The sequence below is a fragment of the Thalassophryne amazonica genome, chromosome 9, assembly GCF_902500255.1.
Source record: "Thalassophryne amazonica chromosome 9, fThaAma1.1, whole genome shotgun sequence".
NCBI lineage: Eukaryota > Metazoa > Chordata > Actinopteri > Batrachoidiformes > Batrachoididae > Thalassophryne > Thalassophryne amazonica.
In genome coordinates, this window is record NC_047111.1 from 3,763,198 (window position 1) to 3,780,682 (window position 17,485).

The 17,485-nt window shown below is 41.6% G+C and overlaps 1 protein-coding gene across 1 annotated transcript in view; it reads right to left on the reverse strand.

Moving 5' to 3' along the window:
- ap2b1 (adaptor related protein complex 2 subunit beta 1) overlaps nt 1–17,485 on the reverse strand; it is a 267,540-nt gene that overhangs the window by 200,786 nt on the left and 49,269 nt on the right. The window contains exons 5-7 of the mRNA XM_034177495.1: nt 16,904–17,149; nt 13,641–13,831; nt 313–534 (exon numbers count right to left, since the gene is read on the reverse strand). Of these exons, the coding sequence (XP_034033386.1) occupies nt 313–534; nt 13,641–13,831; nt 16,904–17,149 (659 nt within the window). The remainder of the gene's footprint in view (nt 1–312; nt 535–13,640; nt 13,832–16,903; nt 17,150–17,485) is intronic.

Sequence of the window (17,485 nt, forward strand, 5' to 3'; positions counted from 1 at the left end):
AAAATGTAACCTGTCAGAGATGTAATCTATTTAATAATGGTCATAATTATGAAATAAGTCAGTGGTATGTGACAAGTTAAAGAAATACAATCTGTTAAATAATGTTGAAAAATGACGCTGGATATTGAAAGATTGTATTGTAAAAAGGGGCAGAAAATATAAGACTTGTTCTTCTCTCTGCTCCTTTTCATTCTGGTAATGGAGATGCTTTATTTCTGCTTTTCTGTTTTGTTTTGTTTTTCTTTTAAATGAATGAAATAAATATGATGTTACTATGAGCTCAATGAAATCTAGACTGTTGCAGATACAGACCTTTTCTGGACAATGAGGTTGATGTTCCTCAGTGCCACATACTGGACCTCAGGCTCACCAGACAGCAGGGTGACCAGCGGTGGGGACAACTTCTTCAGCAGGGTGCTGTAGTAGTCCGAGTCCTTGGGAAGCAGTTCTAAGAACTTCATCAGCACTTTGACAGCTGACAGGACCACTGCTGAGTTGGCATGAGAGAGCCGGGGAGTGACACGCTCACAGATGCTGTGTGGGGACAGAAAACTGACCTTCAGGGACAAATTAAAGGTTTGTTTCTTCTCTTCAGCAGGCTCTGCTTTCAGGGTTCCTACACATTTTTCATTTCAAAATTCCATACTTTTTCCATACTTAACTTTTTGTAACTTAACTGTACAAATAATTACTCATTTACTTAAATAAATTATTTAAAAATCCAACAGTAAACATGTCCTGTATGACACATTGTGGCATATCACCATATATACACTGAACGAAAATATAAACCAACAAGTTTTTGTTCCCATTTTTCATGACCTGAACTCAAAGATCTCTAAAACATTTTGTATATACACAAAAGACCTATTTCTCTCAAATATTGTTCACAAATCTGTCTACATGTGTGTTAGTGAGCACTTCTCCTTTGCTCAGATAAGCCATCCCACCTCACAGGTGTGGCTTATCAAGATGCTGATTAGACAGCATGATTATTGCACAGGTGTGCCTTAGGCTGGCCACAATAAAAGGCCACTATGAAATGTGCAGTTTTGCTTCATTTGGGGGGGGTGTCAGAAAACCAGTCAGTATCTGGTGTGACCATCATTTGCCTCAAACAGTGCAACACATCAAGTTGATCAGGTTGTTGATTGTGGCCTGTGGAATGTTGGTCCACTCCTCTTCAATGGCTGTGTGTAGTTGCTGGATATTGGCTGGAACTGGAACATGCTGTCATATTCGCCGATCCAGAGCATCCCAAACATGCTCAATGGGTGACATGTCTGTTGAATATGGTGGCCATGCAAGAACTGTGATGTTTTCAACTTCCAGGAACTGTGAACTGTTATCATTCCGCAACATGAGGTGATGGTCATGGATTAATGGCACAACAATCAGTCAAGATCTCCTCACAGTATCTCTGTACATTCAAAATGCCATCAATAATATGAACCTGTGTTCACTGTCCATAACATATCCCTGGTTCTCAAGACAAGGCACCTAAGTGGCTCCAATCTACTCTTTTCTACTCTTCTATTTTACTCTTCCTTTTTAGATTTACCTTAGTATACGTGCTTAGTTCCACCTTAGAATTGGAATATAATATAAAAGATATACCTTACTGAATTTTCATATGCCTGCCCATGCCTTGAACCACACCACCACCACCACAGGCCACTCAATCCACAACTCTGACATCAGAAAACTGCTCACCCACACAATGCCACACATGCTGTCTGCCATCTGTCCTGAACAGTGAATTCATCTGTGAAGAGAACGCCTCTCCATCATGCTAAACGCCATCGGATGTGAGCATCTGTCCGCTCAAGTCGGTTACAAGGACAAACTGAAGTCAGGTCAAGACCCCGATGAGGACGACAAGCATGCAGATGAGCTTCCCTGAGATGGTTTCTGACAGCTTGTGCAGAAATTCTTTGGTTCTGAAAACCGATTGTTTCAGCAGCTGTCCGAGTGGCTGGTCTCAGACCATCTTGGAGGTGAACATGCTGGATGTGGAGGTCCTGGGCTGATGTGATTACATGTGGTCTGCGGTTGTGAGGCTGGTTGGATGTACTGCCAAATCCTCTGAAACGCCTTTGGAGACGGCTTATGGTAGATAAATGAACATTCAATTCACGGGCAACAGCTCTGGTGGACATTCCTGCAGTCAGCATGCAAACTGCACACTACCTCTAAATTTGCGACGTCTCTGGCATTGTGCTGTGTGATAAAACTGAACATTTCAGAGTGGCCTTTTATTGTGGCCAGCCTAAAGGCACACCTGTGCAATAATCAAGCTGCCTAATCAGCATCTTGATCTGCCACACCTGTGAGGTGGGATGGATCATTTCAGCAAAGGAGAAGTGCTCACTAACACAGATTTAGACAGATGTGTCAACAGTATTTGAGAGAAATAAGTCTTTTGTGTATATAGAAAATTTTTAGAACTTTGAGCTCAGCTCAGGAAAAATGGGAGCAAAAACAAAAGTGTTGCATTTACATTTTTGTTCAGTGTAATATTCCAAGTTATGGCATATCATAATATCTATCTAGTAGAACATTTGTATCAGCACCTCTGCATAAGTAGGCTACTAGCAGAGGAAATCTAGGCTTGCATCTCTCATGTACCTTCTGGCAAACTGTAGCTGAAATTTTTAAGATCTTTTTAGAATATCTTTTTAAGAAAGTTCTTGTTTGTGCCACTCCACCATGAAGCTGGAGAACTGGAGATGCAACAGTCACAATTTACACTGTGAACAATTTCTCTAATCACAGCCACAGAAGCCTATAACTTCTTCTGGGTTGTTTGGGTGTCTTGGTGGCTTTCTTCACTCTTCTCCTTCTTGCACAGTCACTCAGTTTTGAGAACTGTCTACTCCACACATATTTACCATAGAGTGCCAAACTGTTTGTATTTCTTCATAAGACATATTCAGTGACTTGGAAATGTTCATGTATCCATCCCTTGACTTGTCAAAAAATAAATAAATAAATAAAAATAAATGCTGTAAAAGTGATTTATTGTAAATTCATCAAACAGCGGCAATAACTGTGTCAAGCATACATTTTATGTCAGTGTTTTTGTTTCACTTTACGTATGAAAGCATTTTGTTCTTGTTGCCAAACAACCTTGGACATTAACAAAAAATTTTTTTTTTGATAAAACAGTTTCTTTGTTTGCATTGATTTCGAACCATACATTAAAATGTATACATAAAATATAGAGGTACCAACAACTGTGTGCACACGTGTATGATGCACACTTCAGATTTCATGATGTTATTGTATCTCATGTCGTTTGTTGTTATATTAGTCATAAATAATGTTCATGTTAAAAACAAATGGTGGATGGATGCAGTGTTTGCTGCTGTGTGCTACAGTGTGTGTAATGTGTGCGCAGCAGAGAGCTGCGTCAGACACTTTAACACCATGACACAGACAGTAAGTGGAAACTCTTTCACAAAATGTTTTAAACTGGACAACAGCTCTTGTCACTCATGTTGGATGAATTTACTCTGCCGCATGTTTATTTATTTATTTTATGACTAGTCACGTAACGTGTGAGTCGAGACATTCCGCTTTAAGTTTGACATTGGGGTGAATGTGAGGCATAATTGTAAAGCGCTTTGAGCGTCTGATGCAGATGGAAAAGCGCTATATAAATGCAGTCCATTTACCATTTATTTGTGAAATTAGGTCATGTCATGCAGCATCACTCTGCACAGAATAAAAATCATTATAGGCAGTGTTGCTATTTGGTGAACATCCCATCTGTGAAATCTTACATGAATTCATATAAAATGTCAAATTAATAACAAGTAATGTGATGTGCAGTAAGTAAGTGGTATTGTTTTATTACAGTGAATCTGGAAAGTATTCACAGCACTTCACTTTTTACACATTTTATGTTACGGCCTTATTCCACAATGGATAAAATTCATGTTCTTCCTCACAATTCTACAGGCAATACCCCATCTTGTTTTTTGAATTTTGCAAATTTATTAAAAATTAAAAATAAACTATTTACAGCCTTTGTCGTGAAGCTTAAAATTGAGCTCAGGTGCCTCCTGTTTCCACTGATCATCCTTGAGATGTTTCTGCAGCTTAATTGGAGTCCACCTGGGGTAAATTCAGCTAATTAGATGTGATTTGGAAAGACACACCTGTCTACATATAAGGTCCCACGGTTGACAGTCAGAGCATAAACCAAGCATGAATTCAATGTAATTGTCTGTAGACCTCTGAGACAGGATTGTCTCGAGGCACAAATCTTTGAAGGTCCTAATGAGCACAGTGGCCTCCATCATCTGAAAATGGAAGAAGTTCAGATCCACCAGGACTCTTCATAGAACTGGCCGCCCATCTAAACTGAGCAATCGGGGAGAAGGGCCTTAGGTGACCAAGAACCCGATGGTCACTCTGTCAGAGCTCCATTCCTCTGTGGAGAGAGGAGAACCTTCCAGACGGACAACCATCTCTACAGCAATCCACCAATCAGGCCTGTATGGTAGAGTGACCAGACGGAAGCCACTCCTTAGTAAAAGGCACATGGCAGCCCACCTGGAGTTTGACAAAAGGCACCTGAAGGACTCTCAGACCAGGGAAAACAAAATTCTCTGGTCTGATGAGACAAAGATTGAACTCTTTGGCGTCATGTTTGGAGGAAACCAGCCACCATCCCTACAGTGAAGCATGGTGGTGGCAGCATCATGCTGTGGGGATGTTTTTCAGCAGCAGGAACTGGGAGACTAGTCAGGATTAGGGATGGGTATCGAGAACCAGTTCCTTTCGGGTATCGTTAAGAAATGATTCGATCCACCGACATCAATAACCTTTTTGCTTAACGATTCCCTTATCGGTCCTTCAGAGTGGCCGTTGTTTTTGGGGGTGTTTGTCAGGAAAATGATCATTTCTCTACACTGATTACAGAACTGCAGAGGGTCTGTAATCAAATTTTCTGCAGTGCAGCTTTGTTCTGAACCTTGAACCAATCGAAGCAGTGATTCGCAGATCAAAGCAGTGCTTCAATCTACTGCTTCATTGATTCATTATTTTATTTCGCTTTATCTAAATTTAACCCTGCTAAAACCCCAAAGCGCATATGTCTGAGTATTATTTACCTTTTTATGTTAAACCGACCTGTTATGGTCTTCTGAAACAGTTGATAGATGTATTTTATAACTTAAAAATGGGACCAATGCTAACGTGCTAGCATGTCTATGGCATTTTCAATGTTAAAGTTAGCATTAAGTTGTTGCAGCTGTCATCACGTTTGTGTGCATTTGTTTTCCATATAATAATTAATGGCTCAGCGTTTGTTGTCATAAAAGAGTCAAATGTATTACAAATTGTAATATTTTTTCAATTTATTTTTGTTGATATATTAATTCAATTCAATTTTTTTTTATATAGCGCCAAATCACAACAAACAGTTGCCCCAAGGCGCTTTATATTGTAAGGCAAGGCCATACAATAATTATGTAAAACCCCAACGGTCAAAACGACCCCCTGTGAGCAAGCACTTGGCTACAGTGGGAAGGAAAAACTCCCTTTTAACAGGAAGAAACCTCCAGCAGAACCAGGCTCAGGGAGGGGCAGTCTTCTGCTGGGACTGGTTGGGGCTGAGGGAGAGAACCAGGAAAAAGACATGCTGAGGAGGGGAGCAGAGATCAATCACTAATGATTAAATGCAGAGTGGTGCATACAGAGCAAAAAGAGAAAGAAACAGTGCATCATGGGAACCCCCCAACAGTCTACGTCTATAGCAGCATAACTACGGGATGGTTCAGGGTCACCTGATCCAGCCCTAACTATAAGCTTTAGCAAAAAGGAAAGTTTTAAGCCTAATCTTAAAAGTAGAGAGGGTGTCTGTCTCCCTGATCTGAATTGGGAGCTGGATCCACAGGAGAGGAGCCTGAAAGCTGAAGGCTCTGCCTCCCATTCTACTCTTACAAACCCTAGGAACTACAAGTAAGCCTGCAGTCTGAGAGCGAAGCGCTCTACTGGGGTGATATGGTACTACGAGGTCCCTAAGATAAGATGGGACCTGATTATTCAAAACCTTATAAGTAAGAAGAAGAATTTTAAATTCTATTCTAGAATTAACAGGAAGCCAATGAAGAGAGGCCAATATGGGTGAGATATGCTCTCTCCTTCTAGTCCCCGTTAGCACTCTAGCTGCAGCATTTTGAATTAACTGAAGGCTTTTTAGGGAACTTTTAGGACAACCTGATAATAATGAATTACAATAGTCCAGCCTAGAGGAAATAAATGCATGAATTAGTTTTTCAGCATCACTCTGAGACAAGACCTTTCTAATTTTAGAGATATTGCGTAAATGCAAAAAAGCAGTCCTACATATTTGTTTAATATGCGCTTTGAATGACATATCCTGATCAAAAATGACTCCAAGATTTCTCACAGTATTACCAGAGGTCAGGGTAATGCCATCCAGAGTAAGGATCTGGTTAGACACCATGTTTCTAAGATTTGTGGGGCCAAGTACAATAACTTCAGTTTTATCTGAGTTTAAAAGCAGGAAATTAGAAGTCATCCATGTCTTTATGTCTGTAAGACAATCCTGCAGTTTAGCTAATTGGTGTGTGTCCTCTGGCTTCATGGATAGATAAAGCTGGGTATCATCTGCGTAACAATGAAAATTTAAGCAATACCGTCTAATAATACTGCCTAAGGGAAGCATGTATAAAGTGAATAAAATTGGTCCTAGCACAGAACCTTGTGGAACTCCATAATTAACTTTAGTCTGTGAAGAAGATTCCCCATTTACATGAACAAATTGTAATCTATTAGACAAATATGATTCAAACCACCGCAGCGCAGTGCCTTTAATACCTATGGCATGCTCTAATCTCTGTAATAAAATTTTATGGTCAACAGTATCAAAAGCAGCACTGAGGTCTAACAGAACAAGCACAGAGATGAGTCCACTGTCCGAGGCCATAAGAAGATCATTTGTAACCTTCACTAATGCTGTTTCTGTACTATGATGAATTCTAAAACCTGACTGAAACTCTTCAAATAGACCATTCCTCTGCAGATGATCAGTTAGCTGTTTTACAAGTACCCTTTCAAGAATTTTTGAGAGAAAAGGAAGGTTGGAGATTGGCCTATAATTAGCTAAGATAGCTGGGTCAAGTGATGGCTTTTTAAGTAATGGTTTAATTACTGCCACCTTAAAAGCCTGTGGTACATAGCCAACTAACAAAGATAGATTGATCATATTTAAGATCGAAGCATTAAATAATGGTAGGGCTTCCTTGAGCAGCCTGGTAGGAATGGGGTCTAATAGACATGTTGATGGTTTGGATGAAGTAACTAATGAAAATAACTCAGACAGAACAATCGGAGAGAAAGAGTCTAATCAAATACCGGCATCACTGAAAGCAGCCAAAGATAACGATACGTCTTTGGGATGGTTATGAGTAATTTTTTCTCTAATAGTTAAAATTTTGTTAGCAAATAAAGTCATGAAGTCATTACTAGTTAAAGTTAATGGAATACTCAGCTCAATAGAGCTCTGACTCTTTGTCAGCCTGGCTACAGTGCTGAAAAGAAACCTGGGGTTGTTCTTATTTTCTTCAATTAGTGATGAGTAGAAAGATGTCCTAGCTTTACGGAGGGCTTTTTTATAGAGCAACAGACTCTTTTTCCAGGCTAAGTGAAGATCTTCTAAATTAGTGAGACGCCATTTCCTCTCCAACTTACGGGTTATCTGCTTTAAGCTACGAGTTTGTGAGTTATACCACGGAGTCAGGCACTTCTGATTTAAAGCTCTCTTTTTCAGAGGAGCTACAGCATCCAAAGTTGTCTTCAATGAGGATGTAAAACTACTGACGAGATACTCTATCTCACTTACAGAGTTTAGGTAGCTACTCTGCACTGTGTTGGTATATGGCATTAGAGAACATAAAGAAGGAATCATATCCTTAAACCTAGTTACAGCGCTTTCTGACTAGATTACACTAGACTTCTAGTGTAATGAAACTTATTCCCCACTGCTGGGTAGTCCATCAGAGTAAATGTAAATGTTATTAAGAAATGATCAGACAGAAGGGAGTTTTCAGGGAATACTGTTAAGTCTTCTATTTCCATACCATAAGTCAGAACAAGATCTAAGATATGATTAAAGTGGTGGGTGGACTCATTTACATTTTGAGCAAAGCCAATAGAGTCTAATAATAGATTAAATGCAGTGTTGAGGCTGTCATTCTCAGCATCTGTGTGGATGTTAAAATTGCCCACTATAATTATCTTATCTGAGCTAAGCACTAAGTCAGACAAAAGGTCTGAAAATTCACAGAGAAACTCACAGTAACGACCAGGTGGACGATAGATAATAACAAATAAAACTGGTTTTTGGGACTTCCAATTTGGATGGACAAGACTAAGAGTCAAGCTTTCAAATGAATTAAAGCTCTGTCTGGGTTTTGGATTAATTAATAAGCTGGAATGGAAGATTGCTGCTAATCCTCCGCCTCGGCCCATGCTACGAGCATTCTGACAGTTAGTGTGACTCGGGGGTGTTGACTCATTTAAACTAACATATTCATCCTGCTGTAACCAGGTTTCTGTAAGGCAGAATAAATCAATATGTTGATCAATTATTATATCATTTACCAACAGGGACTTAGAAGAGAGAGACCTAATGTTTAATAGACCACATTTAACTGTTTTAGTCTGTGGTGCAGTTGAAGGTGCTATAGTATTTTTTCTTTTTGAATTTTTATGCTTAAATAGATTTTTAATAACAACAACAATAATAGTAATAATAACTCATAATAACTAATAATGCTACAATACAATTTTAGAGAAAGAGACAAAAAAAAACCTGATTAAAAACACAACAGAAAATATAAAACCAACTAACAATGAACATAAATAAATCAATATAGAAATAAATGTTTCCTGTGAACACCTAGTGACTCTTACACCTCCACTTCATCCCTGTTTCATTTAAGTTTAATGAGAATTTGTTTTGGTCAAACCATATTTTCAATGTGTTAATTTCTTCAGTGATTTCCTCCAGAACTATCTGCCAAACTAGAAAACTGCTGCATCCTAGTAACAGCAGAATACTACTGGAATGAATCTGAATAAGGAAAGTTGGGTTTTTTTCTCACTAAATGGATGCTGCACTTACTGCAGTTTATTGTCTGGAATAGTCCCAGATTGCATTTCAGAGCTTCTAGTATTCAAACATTTTCGTGCGGGTGGTGTTGGGGGTAATTTGGGGTTTCAGCTTTTTTTGTTTTTCCATCCCTGAATATGTCAATTGTGAGTCACTTTTGTGCAGATTAACACCATTTAAATAAACTGACACTTCTTTCCAAATGCTGTAATACAAACGAACTGCAATCAATCAAAACGTTTTTTTTTTTCCTCCCAAAATGAGCGTCCTGTGCTGACGTGCAGCAGCTGGCTGAGCTCAATACAGAGGTACGGAGAGACTTTCATGCCAAAATGTCTGAAAGAAATGCTTTTGACAAAAACTACAGATTTTATTTATTTTTATTTATCTCCAGAGATCAAGGATCCAGTGACCAATTTCATATTTATTTACTTTAATACTCAATAAAATGTTGACACAGAAAACCTGTAAAACCTACTTTTAGTACACAAAAAATTCACAAGAGGCATCAATAAGGGAATTGATAAGGAATCAGATCAATAAGCAGAATTAATAATGGCATCAATGTCAATAAAATCTTACCAATACACATCCCTACACAACAGTCACATTTTAGTTCGTTTCCAGGAAATGTATCTTCTGTGAAAGTGACTTCATAGCTTTGTGCATCCATGAGAAAAGTGATGAACAGCAGCTTGAATCACAGGAGCAGCAGAACAGAAAGAAAATTAAAAACAGAACCTTTATCAACAGGCAGAAAATACACAGTCATCTCTGCACTCAGAGGTTTATCTACATTATCAGAGCCAAGTGGCCTCTGTGTGTGTGTGTGTGTGTGTGTGTGTGTGTGTGTGTGTGTGTGTGTGTGTGTGTGTGTGTGTGTGTGTGTGTGTGTGTGTGTGTGTGTGTGTGTGTGTGTGTGTGTGTGTGTGTGTGTGTGTGTGTGTGTGTGTGTGTGTGTGTGTGTGTGCATGCAACGTCGATCACACAGAAACAGGGGAGAGCTGACATGTGCCGTTTGGTATATTTATGTATTTTGGGTCAAGGATTAACACCCTCAAAATGAGACATTGACAGGACTAATATTTTTGGAGAATTATTAGTTGGATGGACATTCCTAACTACATTCTGAACTCACACACCATTCCAGCAGGGGGCGGTAAGTCATCTTTTTATTAAAAGTGTGAATGCATGATTTTATTTTGTAAGTTCGATGTAAGTACATAATATAATTGTAAATACATTAAAAATACATGGATGATTAATCTATTGGCCAAACATCTTTACAACGTTCAGTGTTCCTGTTTCATGTTTCACCAAAACACTTTTCATCTCCTTAGATATAAAGCTCTCCTCTTTTATTTGGAATAAAAAGAAACCACGTATCGGTAATGCCATATTACACAGACCTAGACAGCATGGAGGACTTGGCTTACCAAATTACTGGGCAGCAAATAATAAAATGATGTCTTATTGGATGGTTAATGATGAAACAACAGCTGCACCTGACTGGCTCATTCTAGAGAAAGACTCTACACAACACTTCATTACCTATTTGTTGGGTTCTTCTCAACCATATCCAGAGCCTCTAATTAATTATTCTTCAAACCCGGTTGTTGTTCACTCTTTTAAGATATGGAAACAGTTTAGACAAAACTTTGTCAACTCTCATTACTTGCTCCCATTGAAAAAAAAAAAATCATGCTTTAATGCCACCCTTAGCAGAAGCTTTGTTTGGTGCTTGGTCTAAACACGGGGTCTGTTCATTTAGAGGTATGTTCATAAATGGCTTGTTCCCCTCATTTGAACAGGTTGTCCTAAGATTTGGAATCCCAAGGGCTCACTTCTTTAGATACTTACAGATCCGTAGCCTTCACACAGTTTCTTTTTGAACCTCAAAGCACACTCCTGGATCAAATTAATAATCTCAGATCATCCAGAAAGAGGAAGATGAGTGACATTTATTCCCTATTAATGTGAGAAGCTTCGACCACTTTAAATTCCCTCAAAAGCAAGTGGGAGGAGAAGCTTGGCATGGCATTCCAGAGACCCTTTGGTCAAAAATGATTGGGAGAATATATATACATCCTCAACTTGTATGAAACATACTGTCATGCAATTTAAAATCTTCCACAAACTACACTGGACCCATTTTTACCCAACAAAAAACCTATGTGTGATTGTTGCAAACAATCTGATGCGACTTTAATTCACACGCTTTGGGAATGACCAAGGTTATCAAATTTGTGGCTGCTGATATTCGGTACTTTCTGTAAAATTATAGGTAGAGACTAGAACTTATCCGCCTTCCCAGCTGTATTTGGTGTGGTGACACAAACCCTAATTCAGAAAAACCACACACAACGTTGTCTGGCTTTCACCACACTTGTAACCAGAAGACAAATTTTGATGAAGTGGAAAGACTGTAACCCTCCAACTTTTACTGAGTAGAATAGAAATACGCTGTATTTGTTTAAACTGGAGAAGATGAGGTATACTGTCAGGGGGACAGACAATCACCGGCCCTGGCGGACTCATTCATAGAGGCCAACGCTCGACTGTCTGCCAAACGACGTGATAAGGCTCGAGGATCCCACCAACATGTGTGCAATCCCCTCAAATAGTCCACCGATGGGGGAACAGAAAAGGCAGTGGGCGCACGCCCACGTCTGAAAAAAGCGACCCAGGGGCAGCCTCCTCTGCCACTGGAATATCTAACTGCAGGAGACTTAAGGCCCTATGCATAACATCCTGCACAGCAGCATCGCTCGACTCACTGACTGCACTTTGAGATGAGCCGAACAAACCCGTTTCAGCAGCAAGAGATGACCGAGTCTCCGCTTCCACCAAAAAATGAGAGGCCGAGACACAATACATCCTCCTCCACCACCAACTCAGGCATAGGAGGAGAAGCCCCCGTCTCAGGCAAGGTAGCTTCCAGCTGCCGGACTTGCAACAATGACTTCATCTCAGCCAATTCTGCAGACAGCTGCTCTACCCGTGCAGCAAGGCCTTGATCGGCTTTGACCCGCTTCTTCTTAGGAGGAGCCACGGTAGCAGTGACCTAACTCCGACGCTTTGAATGCCTGGGCGCAGTCACCTGCATCGAAGGCGGGAGCTGGTCGGCCTCTTGTTGAGGGTGCAGCCGAGCCACTCTCACAGCACGAGGCATGTAACTGCAGTTCATACAGGGATGTTCTGACAGCGCCTCTGTCAGGTGGTCAAGCCCGAGACAAGCTGGGCACAGGTCATGACCGTCATCTGCTCGGAGTGCGAGCCCACAAGCAGTGCAGCAGTGGGAGCCGACCATAATCCAGACCGCTCAACAGGTGAATCCACACGGCTAGCAGTCTTTAGAATAAATGCCAGCACCGGGAAAGGGGGCGCGAACGCTGCCATCACTAGTAATAGCGAAACAGGAGACCAACTCCATTAGCTGTGACAAAATGCAGGCCAAAAAAAAAAAAAAAAAACTGGGATAGGGGAGCACGCACGCCGCCATCACCAGAAGTAGCCAAAGACACAAACCAAAAAAAGGCTAATAAGCGTAGTAGACCAAAACCGGGAGAGGGGACGCTCACGCTGCTGTCACCAGTAATGGCAGAAACCGGCCAAACAAAAAACAAAGTATAACAAAGTTAGCTTTCAATGTAACCAGGCTCAAAACCGGGAGAGGGGGTGCTCACGCTGCCATCACCGTTATTAGCAAAAACTAAACAACAAAAGGAGGCCAACACTGTTAGCCTTAAACAGAAATAGGCTCAAAATCGGGAGAAGGGGTGCTTACGCTGCCGTCACCGGTAATAGAAAAAAAACTAAACAACAACAGGACCAAAGGCTAACCCAGGTAGCTCGAAACAACATATGCACATCCATATACTCATGCAAGAGGGGGCGAACACGCTGCTGTCACCGGTAATGGTGAATAAAAGAGACACTTACTGCAGTAACAAGCACCGTCCAGGAAGGCAAAAAACGCTGCTCCTGCCAAAGGAAAGGCGAAAGGGTTGTCCAACGACGGCAAGACCACAATAAATATCCAGCACAAACTGGCGGACGCCAACAGTAGCGAACCGCGCGCAAGAAGAAAAAAGGAACAGAGCCTCGGATGACATATCCTTATATACACTGTGATTGGTCATCCGTGGTGTCAGAAGGTGACTATTTTGGTATTATTACTCGAACTGCGCATGCGCGAAGGGATCATTCAGTGCTTTCAGCACCGCCCTCTGGCGGTCAGGACGGATGAAATGGAACTCCTATTTTATAAACGCTAGCCAATCTAGTGCGTGTGGATCCCCAAGGGCAACACACTATCTTCATGATCTTCATAGATGGAGAGGAGAAAAAGATCTGCATTTTAATGGTGCCACTCGACTGATACTGATTTCTTAGAATACTGGCTGACATCATGATGGTGATTCAGTGAAGTGTGCTGTTCTGAGCTGTGACTGGCTGTTGGCAGAGTGAAATCCCAGTGAGTGTGAGCTACCTTTGAGCCTCGCGTTCATCCTTGGGGTTGTAGTTGGACAGGCAGTCGAGGATGAAGATCTGTCCCCACTCTGTGCATTCATTGAGGGCTGTCAGCAGCTTGTTGATGTTCTGGGGATTAAGGTCCAGCAGGTTGCTGTTGGGATGAGACTCACTGATCTCCGACAGAGCTGCAACTGCATTGGCCACGACCTAAAGGGCACAGAGGTCACATGATTTCCGGTGATGTTACAACACTGACGGCATGCTCGGTCACAGGACGACTGCTGACTCAGCCACCATCTCAACACGTCATCAACCTCACAACGAAGATGTACGAGTGAGTGTTTTCTTTTGCTGTGGCTCGATGAGCGGTAAGACAGGACTCTCAGGTGTTACTCACTGAAATCACCTGCACCTGGTTACTGAGACCAGTTTGAGGCTCTGCATGTCCACACAAAGTGGGTTGCACAGGCACAGGTACCACCGTGCTTCATTCTTGTAGTTTTATTGGGAAAACCACCAGCTGTTCCAGAACTCTCTCCACATTCCACAGACAAGGACTGCTGTCAGTGGAAATGAAGCAAACCCACAGAGTCAGCTGGAGTGTGGAGTAAAACACAACACTCTCATAGATCCTGGACTCTTCAAAAACATATAAACGTCAGCATGGAGACAGACGTGTGCCACACTTTTGTTCTACTGACTTCACAATTGTCCAAAAGATGATCACTGACACCATCCACAAGTCCGATAAAACATAGCTGAAAGGGCTGCCTGTTCAAGGAGTGCTGGATCAAAGAACATTCATGGAAAGTTAACTGGAAATAAAAAATGTGGTCAGAAAAGAGGATTCAAAATGCTGCAGCTAGAGTACTGACGGGGACTAGAAGGAGAGAGCATATCTCACCCATATTGGCCTCTCTTCATTGGCTTCCTGTTAATTCTAGAATAGAATTTAAAATTCTTCTTCTTACTTATAAGGTTTTGAATAATCAGGTCCCATCTTATCTTAGGGACCTCATAGTACCATATCACCCCAATAGAGCGCTTCGCTCTCAGACTGCAGGCTTACTTGTAGTTCCTAGGGTTTGTAAGAGTAGAATGGGAGGCAGAGCCTTCAGCTTTCAGGCTCCACTCCTGTGGAACCAGCTCCCAATTCAGATCAGGGAGACAGACACCCTCTCTACTTTTAAGATTAGGCTTAAAACTTTCCTTTTTGCTAAAGCTTATAGTTAGGGCTGGATCAGGTGACCCTGAACCATCCCTTAGTTATGCTGCTATAGACGTAGACTGCTGGGGGGTTCCCATGATGCACTGTTTCTTTCTCTTTTTGCTCTGTATGCACCACTCTGCATTTAATCATTAGTGATTGATCGCTGCTCCCCTCCACAGCATGTCTTTTTCCTGGTTCTCTCCCTCAGCCCCAACCAGTCCCAGCAGAAGACTGCCCCTCCCTGAGCCTGGTTCTGCTGGAGGTTTCTTCCTGTTAAAAGGGAGTTTTTCCTTCCCACTGTAGCCAAGTGCTTGCTCACAGGGGGTCGTTTTGACCGTTGGGGTTTTACATAATTATTGTATGGCCTTGCCTTACAATATAAAGCGCCTTGGGGCAACTGTTTGTTGTGATTTGGCGCTATATAAAAAAATTGATTGATTGATTGAAAAGAGGCACAAGCAACAGGGAAGATTGTCAAGCAAAATCGATTCAGGAAGAAGGAGTGGACTGAGGCTGAAGTCAGTGCATTAAAAGACACCATGCACACGTGCCCAGGAAATGTTTTAATTTGTCACATTCCTTGTGTCAAGCCACTCCTGAACCAGAGGCAATGTCAGAAGAGTCTTACCTGGGCTCAGGAGAAAAAGAAATGGCCCTATTACTCAGTGGTCCAAAGTCCTTTTCAGATGAAAGGTAATTTTGCATTTCATTTGGAAATCAAGACCCCAGAGTCTGGAGGAAGAGTGGAGAGGCACAGAATCTAAGCTGCTTGAACTCCACTGTGAAGTTTCCAGTCAGTGATGATTTGGGGTGTTATGCCCTCTGCTGGTGCTGGTCCACTGTGTGATATCCAGTCTTCAGTTATCCAGTCAACGGTTGAGTTGACCATTAAAGGGTTAAACTGCTGGACATTATGGACAATGCCAGTCAGCCTCTACACACCGTCATCAGCAACCAGAGGAGCCTCTTCAGCCACAGATTGCTCCTTCCCAAGTGCAGGACCAGCAGACTGAAAAACTCCTTTGACCCTCAGGCCATCAGGCTGTACAACTCCTCACTCAGGGGGAGGAGCAGAAACAGGAAGACAGGAAGGACAGGAGCAGTTGTAGCCAGTAAGCCAGTAGTTCTGGTATTTACATTTATCTTTTGCAAACTGTTTCTTACTTCTATTTGTGATACTCTGTGAAATGGTAAATGAACTGCATTTATATCATGCTTTTCCATCTGCATCAGACGCTCAAAGCGCTTTACAAATAATGCCTCACATTCACCCCGATGTCAGGGTCCTGCCATACAAGGTTCTCACTACACACCGGGAGCAACAGGGGATTAGAGACCTTGCCCAAGGGCCCTTAGTGATTTTCCAGTCAGGCTGGGATTTAAACCAAGGATGTTCTGGTCTCAAGCCCAATGCCTTAACCAGTAGACCATCACCTCCCCTGGTTGCGGTCATTTCGTTTCAAGTTTGATTGTTCATGTTAAATTTTCTCATTTTTCAATGCATACACACAGGAGCACACTCGTGTCGCATTGCGGTGGCTCTTAAAAGAGTCGTTTTGTGTGCATATGGTGCTCTCAGCTCTCAGCCCTGAGGGAGTCTTCCCAAGAGATTAATACAGTTCTATCTAGTCTAATCTAATCTAATCTAACAGCAGTTGCTATCAGGAAGACATTGTCACTAATCTGAAGGAATTTAGTCATAACAGTAGGTACAGGCCACCTAATACAGTCACCACTACTGACTACAGCTGAAAATGGGGAAGTCGCGGAAATGTAGACTGTGAAATTGTTGGACGAAATTCTTCTTAATAAACAGCCTTATACTCATATTTATCAGAATCTTATTTGATTATAAATGAGTCAGCTGATTAGTAATATAATTATCAACTTTGATGGAAGGGCATGTTACAGGAAAACAACTCCATGCTGTGACTGGAAGGGTGCACTGGCACTGCTACAGCCACTGCCTCAAGGTAACTGCTATAGGTCCAACCATATAGGCCACTTTGGCAGAAATGCTAAAACACTGAAAGAAACCCATGTTTGAAAATAAGTGGTGTAGTTCCTACCATGGGATTGGAGTCAGCAATTAGATCCCTCAGGGAGTCCAGGAAGCCTTGGTCCTCTACCATCTGGGCATTGATGTCATGAAGTTTAGCCACACAAACAGCAGCTGTCTTTCTCACATATGGATCTTCATCCTTCAGGCACTTCCTTAGTGGCTCACACAGATACTCTGTGATCTTATCCACACGAATACAACCCATGGTGCGGACAGCCAGAGCTCGGATCAAAGGGTTTGGGTCCTCACAGTCCTACAAGGGAGAAAAACAAATTAATGATACTTTCAGTCATTTTGACCAGGTGTGAATTCGGGACGCACCGATCCCGATGCCCAATCCCGTATTCATTTACTCGTACTTGTAGTCATAAAACATCTCTGATACTACGACATCCGATACCCCTTTACTGCAGCGTGACGTCAACCTCTCAATGTGGGATTTTCACGTACACGCTCTGTAATTTCCGGACTATAAGATGCTATTTTTTTCATATGTTTTGAACACCGCAGCTTAAACAATGATGTGGCTAATTTATGGATTGATACAGGCTTTAATGTAATTTACTCTAAAGTCGAAATACATCCGTCA